The following is an 11,681-nucleotide window of genomic DNA, read 5'->3' as shown; positions in this document are numbered from 1 at the left end:
CTCTGTTGTAACCGCCTTCTCTATTCCTCTCTTCCCTTATTCCTTTCCCCTTCCTCTTTCGGGCATCTCTAGTGTCTGTCGGTGGTGCCACGGACCAAATCTGCGAAAGGTGGTGGAGACAGACTCACAACCCCACATCAGCTCCTTTTGAGTGTGCATGTCATTCGCATTGCCCTCTTGATTGCACCACAGCACATGCTCTGGCGTAGGGGCTGCGCGCACAGGGCAAAGCATCGCTTTGTCGACCGTGTCAAGGTGTTACTCTGCAGTGGGGCTGGTGGCGATGGTGCAAGCATCATGGCGCACGAACACGGCAACGAGTTTGCCGGCCCAGGCGGCGGCAATGGTGGCAACGGTGGTAATGTGATGCTACGGTGCGCCAAGCAGTACACTGACCTCAGTCACATCGAGGACATGGGTAGCCAGATTTCCGCTGGTGCAGGCTGCTGCGGCTTCTCCCGTGAGGCGCACGGCAAACGCGGGCAGGATCTGTGGCTGCCGCTGCCGCTGGGAACCCAGGTAGTGGACATGGACACGAACGAGGTGCAGTACGACATGGATGAGGAGGGGATGCAGATTGTGCTGCTGGAAGGCGGCCAGGGCGGCAAAGGCAATGCTGCATTTGCCAACAAATGGCACCACTCTCCCATCGAGTCCACTAATGGGCTGCCAGGCAACACAATGCTCGCCCAGATCGAACTGAAGACTATCGCCGACTGTGGCCTCGTCGGCTACCCCAATGCTGGCAAGTCATCCTTGCTGTCCGCCATAAGTGCCAGCAAGCCCACAATTGCCCCGTACGCTTTCACGACCCTACGCCCGTACGTTGGCGTGCTTCACGACCTCTACGGCAATGTGTGCCGTGTCGCAGACATTCCAGGCCTCATTGAAGGTGCCTACGAAAACCGCGGCCTGGGCCATCAGTTTCTGCGCCACGTGGAGCGGACAAAGTGTCTTGCCTTGGTGGTGGATATGTGTGACACATACGCCCCCGACACGAGCTCGAGCAACTCCTACAAGGCACTGCAGCCGTGGGACGTGGTGGAGCTTCTCCTCCAGGAATTGGAGTACTACCTCCCTGGCATGAGTGAGCGCGTCATTATGACCTTCGCCAACAAAATGGACATCGAAAAGGACAGCACTGGCTCTTCCACGCAGATGAAGCTCTCGGAGCTCAAGCGACGCGTGTCAATGCCGGTGTTCCCCATCTCTGCTGCCCTCGGCATCCACCTCGGGTCACAGCACGAGAAAACCGGACTAGCCCCGGCCTTGCAGTTCATGTGTGGAGAAGTTTTTGCGCGTCAGTTGCACGATCGCGAGATACAACAGTTCCGCTTCTCACACGAACGCGCACAGCTCGAACGAGCCTTCCGCGCCAAGTACAACGGCGTCTTTCTACCCCAGGTACACGCCCTGGATGCACATGGAGCAGAGGTCCCCCAAGACCGAGGTGCCGAGGCCGACAACAGCGGCCTCTCGCTAGTGGACCAGCAACTTGACTTTTTGGGTAACAGCGGTCTTGGTGTGGAGTTTGATGCCTATGAAAACTCTGCGGCGCGGGGCCAGCTGCATCGCTACCGCGATCTCACTATGAAGGGCAAGTACTGGAATCTGACCCGGCAAGATGGCGAGGTGATGAAAGGAGAGAAGTGGAAGTGACGCAAGACGCTGGAAGGAGGGGGGGAGGTGGAATGAGACTGGGTGAGGCACGGACACACATGGCGAGGCAACGGCGTGCACTTTCCTGACTGCCCCCTCCCACTTTTTTTTCTTTGGACTCCGCAAGCCACCTGCAACTTGCCTCGTCACAGATGCGCCCATACTTACGCCTACGTGCACTCGTGTGTGTGAGTATGTGCGAAGGCGGGTGTGCTTCTGCAGATGCCGCTGTATACATAACCACCACACATGGATTACCTGCTTAGCTGCTTGACCATCTCGTGTTTCGTCTCTGGCGTCAGGGCCTCGTGCGTAAGAGGGCAACTGCAAGGCACACTACTTACGAAAAAGTACATGCTCTTTAAAGCACCACGTTTGGGTTCGCATAGCCACGTGAAGAGCACACACACGCACGCGAGGTGGTGTGCAGCGGGGGGGGGGGGTGTCTTGTGCGTTGCAGCGGCAAGAGAGTCTCGATGCAGTCCGCCCACACAGTGACCAAGAAAACGAGGCTCCTCTATTATATTGGTGGGAAAGCTGTGAATTAAAGCGTCTTCCCTCTTTGTGTGTGTGTAGGGGGGGAGGGAGAGGAGGAGTCCCAACCTCAACCTCAGTTCTCTCTGTCGCTTACTGCTGTTTTCTCTACGTGTGTGCGTCCTCAGCACTTTTGCCTCCATCTATCTACCTTATCTTGCTGCTCTCTCTCTCTACACCTCGTCGACCCTGCCCCTCCCCCTCCTCTATTCTGTCGCAGCATCATGCCCCGTTACACAATTGGAGCAACAAGGGCACAGCATACTCCTGATCACACGCACACTGCAGCACCCCCTTCGGCTCTTGTAGCGCTTGTGCTTCCGTGCTCAGAACGAAGGCAACGCCGCCTGCAGACACTTGACAGTAGTAGGGTGCCAGGTGACAGAGACTCCCGGGTCCCTAGTTGTTTTATCGCATAACAAATCGTACCTCTCCCCTGCCTTCAGTTTACGCTGAAGAGCGTCACCATGGACAGCAGCAAGCGGCCACGCGAGGCATTTCACAAGGAGCAGTGCCTCTCCTTTGTGAAGAAGCTTTGGGCGGCTGACACGCTCGCCATGTTTCACCATCCGGTGAGCAGCACCGAGGTGCCCGGCTACTATGACGTCGTAGAGGCGCCTATGGACCTGTCCACGATTCGAAAGAATATTGATGCGGGCAGGTACAACACGGACGCTGAAGTCGAGAACGACGTGGCGCTCATGCTGTCCAACGCGCTGGAATTTAATGAGAAAGGCTCGAAGTGGCATCATTTGGCGAAGCAGCTCAAGAAGCGGTACCTGATTCTTGCGCAGGAGTCTGGACTGTCCTTCGATGCAGATCAGGTGTTTATCCCTACGAAAAAGGTGCGCGACGACGAGTCGACGCTGCGGAAAGCGGAGAAAAAGGGAGGAGAGAAGATCGAGGATGTTCTAGAGGTGATGGAGAAGGAAAAGGAGATCCCTCTCGAGAAGCTGCGAGCCATGTACGCGCGCCGAGCGACGGGAGGCGAGGCAGATCAGCAAAGCACCGACGACTGCAGCGGTGGGGGCAGCGACGATAGCGATGAGATGTCCTCGGTCGATGAAGACGCGAGTGGCAGTAGCAGCAGTAGCGTCAGTTATGACAGTACCGATGAGGAGGAGGAGGACTCGCTCAACTCCTATAGCGCGTCAAAAGATGGCGATGACGATGAGTGACAACACAAGAGCCGTGTTCCCTCTTTTCGCAAGGCTGCTGGCAGTTGCGCGTATTAGCCATCATGGACGTCACTGCCCTCGCCCCTCTCATCCTGAACCGATGAGAAGCGGGTTGGGGGAGGGGGGCAGACAAGTTCGGACGCCTGTCGCAAACTAACAGTGCAAAAAGGCCCTCAAGAAGAGTATGAACCGCGCCATCGAGGGCAGGAACAGGTGTTGGGACGCTTTGCAAGATCGCTTCGACTGACCGGTAGAGCGTAGAAGCTGCTCATCGGCCCCACTTCCTATTTAGGAGAGGCCACCGGAGAGGAAAAAGAAAAGGCAGAAAAGTCGACCGAGTATCGTACTACGCGTTCGTGAGTGTATGTGTGTGTGTGTACGCATCTCGGGTGGTTCTTGGCGTGCTACCCATGGCTTCTAGTTCCAATCCTTTTCCGACACTTCCCCTTTCTCCAAACAACACCACCACTACCATCCTGCCCCCTACGAACTGTTCAGCGTTACAACCCCATTGCGCTATCTTTCTCTCCTGTCTGTCGTACCTCTCCTTTCCTCTCCCCCCCCCCCGACACCGCTCTCAAAGACTAAACCTCTGCCCTCACGCTTCCTCGTGCAGAGAATGGCGGAAAAGAGTGAACACGTGAGGTTGCCCTCATCCACTGCCCACGCATACACACCAACTGCGCCGCAAAAGTGTACGTCTGTGCTGTGCAGTCGTGTGGAGGCGTGAAAAAAAACGCACGAGGTGGAGGGGGGGCGCTACGACACTTCCCCCCCCCCCCCAACGCCTTGAAAGATAAGTTGAAGCCGTAGAAGGTGCAGGTCAAGCACGCGCGCATAGACCTCTGCAAACACAACGACCTGCATCGTCGATGATGAGTCTTCGCCGCGGCAGCTGTAAGCTCTTCTCATCTGCTGCCGGTGGCCGCCTCGCCACCCCGCATCGCACATGCGTTCTTCTTCCTCGGCTGCACGTCTTCCTGCTCCACTAGGTGAACCCATCAAGTGAATCGGCAATAGGCATGTGTAACAAGAGAGAGGTGCGTATGCCTGACAGACATGCAGCCGCAGGGACAGCGAGACCAACATAATCGTGAAGTACTTCTGCGTACGTGTTTCTTTCCGTATATATATATATATATATATTCGAGGTTACAATGGAGTCTTCGTTGTCATCGTCTTGCCCCACCGTTCTCTCTCTGCGAAACTTTTTCCCCCTCGAGCCCCTAATTCCTCACCTCTCCCTCTCCACCCATGATTGCAAGCACGCGCAACATCGTCCTGCTCCTTTCGGCCTTTCACGTTGCACACAAATTTTGGAATTGTGGCCATTCCCCCTTATCATACCATCTCTACGCTTTTCATTGAAGTTGTCTCTTCTTCGTTTCGCCAGACGCCACGGAAGAGAGCACCATGTGGGGCCTCTCCATCACAAGAGTATTCCAGGCGTACTGCGCAGGGGCTGTCCTCTTTGAGATTCCCACGATTGTGATGCTGCTACGTGGTGATATACTTCTTCCAAATGCCGGTGCCTGGGTTGACGACAAGTACTACTATACAAATAACAAGTCGCTGATGTACGTGTTTGTGGCCATACTAGCGTGCCTCATCGTTTCACGTGGGATGGCCTGCGCACTGCCAAAGTCACGCATCATCATCGCCTACCTCGTCACCGTTCACACGTTCGAGGCAGGGCTCTACCTCTACTGCTGCAAGCACAAGGAGGAGGCACCAAACCGCACCGTGTATGTCTTTGGCACGCTGATGCTAGTGAACATTTGCCTTTTTTGTGCGCGGCTGGTGCAGCTGAAGGCGCAACAAACAAGAGCCGAAGTCGCTGGTCTCGAGTGGCGGCAAGAGCAGCTTGCCATCATTCGCAAGAAGCGTGCAGACTATGCAAAGAACAGGGGAGAAAAAAAGAACAACTGAAGTTTCTGGACGCACCGGTACGGCAGTTCCTCGCTTTAGCTGTGGTTTGTCTCGTGTGGCGTCTTGTCATCTGCTCGTCAGCGTGGTGTCTGCTCATACCTTCTGTGTGCTGTTGTTTTCCCCTTTGGTCTTTTCTTCGGACCTAGCTCTCTCTCTCTCTCTCGCGCTATTTATCGAGACTGGGTACGATTGGGCAGGGGCGGCGGCAGCGGCGAACTCGAGGAAGAAGGTGTGACTGTGGGTAAAGCACCTGTCTTGGGTCCGCAGGGCGTCGTCGCGGTGGCGATCCTGCTGGGCTATACTTTGTGTGCAACGCGAGCTGCACACATACAGGCAAATACTCGCCGACTGCAGTGGTGCATGATGGTAGTGGTGGTGGTGGTGTTCCTACTTCGCCGGCTTGCCTTTTGAGAAGCGAGCACTGTCTCTTGCCAGGGAAAGACGAGCTTCCTTGACATAGAGGGGTGAGAGGTGGCAGGATCCATCACCTTCGAGTCAGGTTGATGGACGGGTTTTCCTCTTCTGCTGGGCACTTTTCATCCTTCTATTCCTTTTCTGGATCTCTCTTCGTTATGCACTTGCTAGCATCTCAGCTCTGCGCACCTTCTCCCCACCTCTCTTGCACTGCCTGTGGTGCCGCTGTTCCCACAACTTTGCGTCTCCAGGAACTCTCAACTGCTGGCCGCCTCCGCCCCCTCTTCTCCTCCTGCCTAGGCAGAGCGACTAATCAAGCATCAATCAACCCTCCCGTTACACGGGCACGTACTTCACTGCTCAGCGCAAGGGGAACTCGCATCGATTGTCTTTTTTCTTTTTTTGGTCACACTGTCTTGTGTTTGCTTCACCACAACTGCCGCAGCGCCGCCCATGCTTGCGATTCAGTGGTACACGGTTGTGCTCATCCTCAAAGATGCGTATGAACTGCTTCAGCTGTGGCAGGCCAATCCGCAAACGGTAGCGCAGGGCACCTGGTGGTTCGACAGAGGGGCTAACGCGCCGCTTGCGGGGACACTGTACGCTGCCCTGCTCGTTTTCTTGATGCTTCCACGCATATTTGTGTTGCTAGAGCCACTAAACCGGTGGCTACTGATGCTTAACACAATCCACGAGGGCATCCGTCTGGTGGTCTACTCGCTTCTCTTCACTCAGCACAGTGGTGCGACGCAGCTTAACACGATCCTTCTGACATTTATGCTGGGGAATACGCTGCTGTACGGGCGGCAGTACTACACCACGATGTGCATGTTGCGGGAGTACAGCAAGTGACGCCATCCCTATCCGTGTTGGTCATACATACACGTGCGCGTGTAGGAGCAGCTGCTCACTGTGAGGAAAAGGGAAGCTGTGAGGGGTGTGGGGATTGCGCGATACTGGCTGGCAAGGTCGAATCCTTTGATGGCCGTGGCTCTTCCTCTCTCTTTCTCTACGTATTGGCTTACGGCCCCTCCCGTCGCCGCGGGGGCTTACAGCATGTGGATGGACAGCAAACAGAAAGTGCACCGCACAATATTAACACACCATCACACGTGCTTCGATCGGAAAGATGCGGTTTGGCGTCGCATGATGAATGGTGACATGGAAGAAGCTGGAAAGGGAAAGAAAGTCTCTCCTTTCCTCTTCTCCGTCGCTGCTTCTTGCCCCACACCGCATCCCGAGATCGATGCAATGGACTCTGCGCAAGCGGGTGCTCACCTTCGTGGTGGTGGTTCGCATGCATCCTTTTTCAGAGACAGATGCGCACTCATCTCCATGCCTGCTTCTCGTTACTCTTCTTCTCCCTCTCCTCTTCCCCCCCCCCCCCAATCCCTCTCCCCTTGTACGTCTACCACCTCCGCTACCCTCGCTGCCGACGCAGGAATCGAAAGTCAGCCTTCCCGCTTATTCTCGCCCTGCGACTTGTTTGCATTTGATCATAAGATTCCTTTCAGTCGCTTTTTTACTCACGCACTTCTCTCGCTCGCTCCTTTACCATTGCGTCCTCTGCGTGGTGATCACGTGTTTATATACGTACATAACCGTCATTCGTCATGCTACGCTTTGGTCGTCTGTGCACCCCCAAGACTGCCGGTGTGCAGCGCCGCTTCCTCAACATCCACGAGTACCAGTCCAAGAAGATCATCAAAGACAACGGCGGCAAGGTGGAGTTCGGTATCGCATGCAAGACAATCGAGGAGGTCGAGGCCGCGTGCGCCAAGATCAAGACGGAAAAGAAGGTCGTGAAGTCTCAGATCTTGGCTGGCGGTCGTGGTAAGGGCGTGTTCAAGGATGGATTCCAGGGTGGAGTGCACGTGTGCGACAGCGCCGCTGCCGCCGTCGAGGCTGCCAAGCACATGCTCGGCAACACGCTGGTGACAAAGCAGACCGGTCCCAAGGGCCAGCTGGTGAGCACCCTGTACGTCACGGAGGCCATCGCGGACATCAAGCGAGAGCTTTACCTTTCCCTCATTCTTGACCGAAAGAGCGCGTCGCCCATGTTCGTTGGTAGCGCTGAAGGCGGTACCAGCATCGAGGAGCTCGCCAAGACGAACCCGGAAAAGATCAAGACCATGAAGGTCAACGTCGCTGAGGGGGTGGACCACGATGCGGCTGTGGCGTACGCCAAGGAGCTCGGCTTCTCAGGCGAGACGGCGGAGCACGCGGCGGAGCAAATCAAAACCCTCTACAATATCGGCAAGTCCAATGACTGCACCATGGTGGAGATTAACCCCTTTGTTGAGCTCAAGAATGGTGATGTGATGGAGATCGACGCGAAGCTCAGCTTCGACGACAATGCCGCCTTCCGCCAGAAGGCTATCTTCTCCCTGGAAGATCAGACCATGATCGATAGCAAGGAAGTGCTCGCCAAGAAGCACGACCTGAACTACATTGCCCTTGAGGGCAACGTCGGCTGTCTCGTGAACGGCGCTGGTCTGGCGATGGCCACCATGGACGCCATTTCCCTGCATGGTGGCAGCGCGGCCAACTTCCTTGATGCTGGCGGCAGTGCCTCTGAGGCTCAGATTGTGTCCGCCTTCAAGATCATCACGGGCGATCCGCATGTGAAGAGCATCCTGGTGAACATCTTCGGTGGTATCATGCACTGCGATGTCATAGCGCAAGGTGTCGTGAACGCCTCCAAGACGCTCAGCACCACCATCCCGATTGTGGTGCGTCTTTGCGGAACAAACGAGCAGCGTGGCAAGGACATCATCAGCAATAGTGGTCTCGCCATCCACTCCGCCGATGACTTTGATTCTGCTGCCCGCAAAGCGGTAGAGCTGGCCAAGTAGTCAAGACGGTGCAGCGAGAAGAAGAGAGGGACCTCTGCGGGTGTCTGTGCATGCGCACGCGGGTGGTGTATCATCAAAAGGCCTCCTTTGTTTTTGTCTGTTTGTTGGTCCATTTCCTCTTCCCATTTGCCGTTGCCCCTCTCTACCCCTCACTCGTCTGCCCACCACCCTCTGTACTTCTTTTCTCTTGACTCCTGATGGTGCTGCATGTCCCTTACGTGTCTCTGTCGCCGTGCGTGTATGAGTGCACGCCCCTTTTCACCCACCACCGCCTCCATCTACCCTTCTCTCTCTCCCCCCTTTGACCGTCACACCTGGTACAAATGAGCGTAGTCAAAATCCGCACCCCCGCCCCCTCCTCCTCCTCCCTCTTCTCACCTCTAGCGCCTCAACCACGACTGCGATCGCCTGCTATGGTGATGGTAAAGCCCGACGCGAGGACAAAGGGACGTAAACAAACACGAGAGCAAAGGAGGGGGAGGGTGCGAGAGGGGAATACGAGGAGGAGAGAGGGGAGGGGTGGGGAATGAAATCGGAAAGGAGAAAGCAAGACAGAATGGAGGAATGAAGAGAGCCCTGAGCGATGACGAAGAACAAAACAACAAAAACTGTTTTCGTGTGTCTTCTCTTTCAATTTTCTTGTGGGGTGAGTGAGTGAGGGAGGGTCCCGGTTTGAGGTGTCTGCGTCTGTGTGGAGGGAGGGGAGGGGGAGGGGGGAACTGCCTGTGTGCTTTTTTTTCCCATCGTTTGTCCCGTTTGACTCGTTTCTCTTTCCAGCTTCTTTCTCCCCCCTCCCCACCTCACCCCTGAAAAAACCAGCAACAAGTGCTTGCCGCCCTCTTCTCTTTCTAATGCTTCTCTGCCGTGTTGCCCACCCGGCCGAAGTGAAGGTGAAAATATAAAAGAAAAGCGAGTCGTTCAACAGTGTGAAGAAAAGTGGCAAAAAAAGGGGGAGACAGCGAGGCGCCTCTTCGTCTTGTGCCTTCGCCACCCTTTATGTCTCGCTTTGACCATCTCTTTGTTTGTCTCGTGTGTGTATGTGTGTTCTCATGTTAAGCTCTCTTCTTTTTCTTCGGATTTGGCTCCGCTCAGCCCACCACCACCACCACCACTTCCCCTCCCTCTTTTCCACTTCGGCGTCTTCCTTTCCCTTCCCTCTCACACACACACACATCGCATCCCCCATCCCTTATGTGTGTATGTGTGTTACTGTCCTTACGCCTCTGCCTCGCCAGCCGTCTCTGCTTGCTGACCTATATGCACGCGCACTCACACAGAAAGAGGGTGAATGAAGCGTGCGTGAGAGAGGGAAGAAGCACATGGGATGGAGCAAAAGGCAATGTCCAGGGTGGCCAAGTGCGAAGGGGAAAAAAAAACAAAGCAAAGCAAACAGTGGTGCACTCTTTTTATCGCTTGTTGGTTGACTTGGTGTTGTCTCTCTCTCTCCCTCATCTGTGTGTTTACGCTCTCACTTCTCTGGTCGCGTAGAGCTCGTCTTCGGTTCCTCCTCCCTCCCTCCCCCCTCCTCTTTTTCATCTCATGTCACCCTTTTCCCTCTCACCTCCTCGTCTCAGGTCAAGCAGAAGCGCAGCTCCAGGAGAAAGAAAAGTGCACAGAGAAGGGAGAAAGGGGTGCGAAGAGGAAAAAGCATCACTGCGGAAGTCAACTCAGAGGGGTAAGGGGAGTAAAGATGTTACTATTCTTGTTTCTTGGGAATCAGTTTTGTCTGTGTCTGTCGGTGTCTGTGTGTGTGTGTGTGTGTGGATTGTGGGTGCTCTTGTTGATGAATGTCTACTCTGCTGAGCCCCTTGCAGCAGCACGTAGACATACATATAAGCGTACTAGCTGCGGAAGTTAGATGACTTCGGGCCCTGACTTGTCCCCAATGACGACAACGCCGCGCACAGGCAAACATGTCCTACTACCATGAGCACTTGATGAAGGGCAAAGTCATAGGCAAGTCATTGACCACACACGCGCACGCACATGAAGGCCGAAACTGCGCTTTCCAGAACAAAAATAAGAGTGACAGCACAATACCCGATTCCAGCGAAGGGGCGAAAGGAAAAAAAGAGAGAAACTGTGCATAAGCTCATATGTGTATGTGTTTTATGTTAGCACGCACACACTCGACAGCTGATTCTCTTCCTCCTGGGCTTCTCTCTGTTTTTATTTTCTCTATTCCTCTCCCGCTCGTTCTGTACGGCAAAGGGGGAAACGGAGGAGAGCGAGCCATTTTTGTGGTTCTTTGTTTGGGGAGAGGCACATACGCACGCGCGCACCCCCAGTCGAGCATTAAACATGCGAGAGGCGCACACGCCTTGAAGTGTGTGGCCAACGTAACGAGATGACGAACAGAAAAACACAACACAACACAAAAGGAAGGCGCCACCGCGGCAAGCGGTGTGGCAAATTCAGTTCATATTGAAGGCATCAAGGGTGGAAATGAAAAAAAAAGGTCTGCATACCTCACACGTAAGCATATGCACGTGGGACGGCCGTCATCACCCCTGCAAAGGGCGCCGCCTCTCTTTCAGCAGCTATCTCGCCCCCTCGGCCTTGCGTCATGTCCACCCCTCTCCCCCATTCGACCTCCCTCGCGCTGCTGGTGAGCGTCACCCGCACGTACGAAAAAAGGGGCTAAGGGTCAATGTGCTGTAGAACGATCTCCTTTGCCTACCTCAAACGAAAGCTCAGGACGTGGCGAGTGTATGTATGCCTCGTCCTTACTCGTCAGCCTCAGCACTCATCACACGCAGAGACATGCACGTATGCGCACATGCCGCGCTAGTAAGGGTCAATGGCAGGAACTGGGCTCTTTCTCTTTTCTGCCTTAACTCCCCTCTCCCCCAACATTGCATCCATGGTGAGAAGATCGGCAAGCGGGGCTCCTACCTCTTCAGCACATGTACTCCGATACGGAAGGCAGACAGTCATCGAGTGACTTGATACGCCCATTAAGCGAGTGTGCCTTCGCACTCATTTGTCTGAAACAGTAAAGGGTAAAAAAAAACACACGAAAAGGCCACAGCTGCGATCGACACATCGACTCTTTCCTCCACCTGTCCACCCCACCCATCCCTTTCTCTACAAGGGGAAAAGAGAAAGCACT

The 11,681-nt window shown here is 54.9% G+C and overlaps 5 protein-coding genes across 5 annotated transcripts; all 5 read left to right on the top strand.

The window, feature by feature from the left end:
- Positions 1-195: 195 nt before the first annotated feature.
- Positions 196-1,659, top strand: LBRM_35_3210 (putative GTP-binding protein; the record flags this gene model as incomplete). Its single annotated transcript, XM_001568890.1, has 1 exon — positions 196-1,659. The coding sequence occupies one exon, from the start codon at positions 196-198 to the stop codon at positions 1,657-1,659; it is 1,464 nt and encodes a 487-aa protein (XP_001568940.1).
- Positions 1,660-2,660: 1,001 nt separating this feature from the next.
- On the top strand, positions 2,661-3,371 carry LBRM_35_3200 (conserved hypothetical protein; the record flags this gene model as incomplete). The annotated part of the gene is made up of 1 exon (XM_001568889.1): positions 2,661-3,371. The coding sequence occupies one exon, from the start codon at positions 2,661-2,663 to the stop codon at positions 3,369-3,371; it is 711 nt and encodes a 236-aa protein (XP_001568939.1).
- A 1,413-nt stretch (positions 3,372-4,784) lies between these two features.
- LBRM_35_3190 (conserved hypothetical protein) lies at positions 4,785-5,300 on the top strand (the record flags this gene model as incomplete). Its single annotated transcript, XM_001568888.1, has 1 exon — positions 4,785-5,300. One exon carries the CDS (start codon positions 4,785-4,787, stop codon positions 5,298-5,300), a length of 516 nt encoding a protein of 171 aa, XP_001568938.1.
- An 867-nt stretch (positions 5,301-6,167) lies between these two features.
- LBRM_35_3180 (conserved hypothetical protein) lies at positions 6,168-6,566 on the top strand (the record flags this gene model as incomplete). The annotated part of the gene is made up of 1 exon (XM_001568887.1): positions 6,168-6,566. The coding sequence occupies one exon, from the start codon at positions 6,168-6,170 to the stop codon at positions 6,564-6,566; it is 399 nt and encodes a 132-aa protein (XP_001568937.1).
- Positions 6,567-7,327: 761 nt separating this feature from the next.
- On the top strand, positions 7,328-8,569 carry LBRM_35_3170 (putative succinyl-CoA ligase [GDP-forming] beta-chain; the record flags this gene model as incomplete). Its single annotated transcript, XM_001568886.1, has 1 exon — positions 7,328-8,569. The coding sequence occupies one exon, from the start codon at positions 7,328-7,330 to the stop codon at positions 8,567-8,569; it is 1,242 nt and encodes a 413-aa protein (XP_001568936.1).
- Positions 8,570-11,681: the final 3,112 nt, after the last annotated feature.

Source organism: Leishmania braziliensis, chromosome 36 (genome assembly GCF_000002845.2).
Source record: "Leishmania braziliensis MHOM/BR/75/M2904 complete genome, chromosome 36".
Taxonomy (NCBI): Eukaryota; Euglenozoa; class Kinetoplastea; order Trypanosomatida; family Trypanosomatidae; genus Leishmania; species Leishmania braziliensis.
Note: the sequence above shows the minus strand (reverse complement) of the source record. Positions and strands in the feature narration are given on the sequence as shown.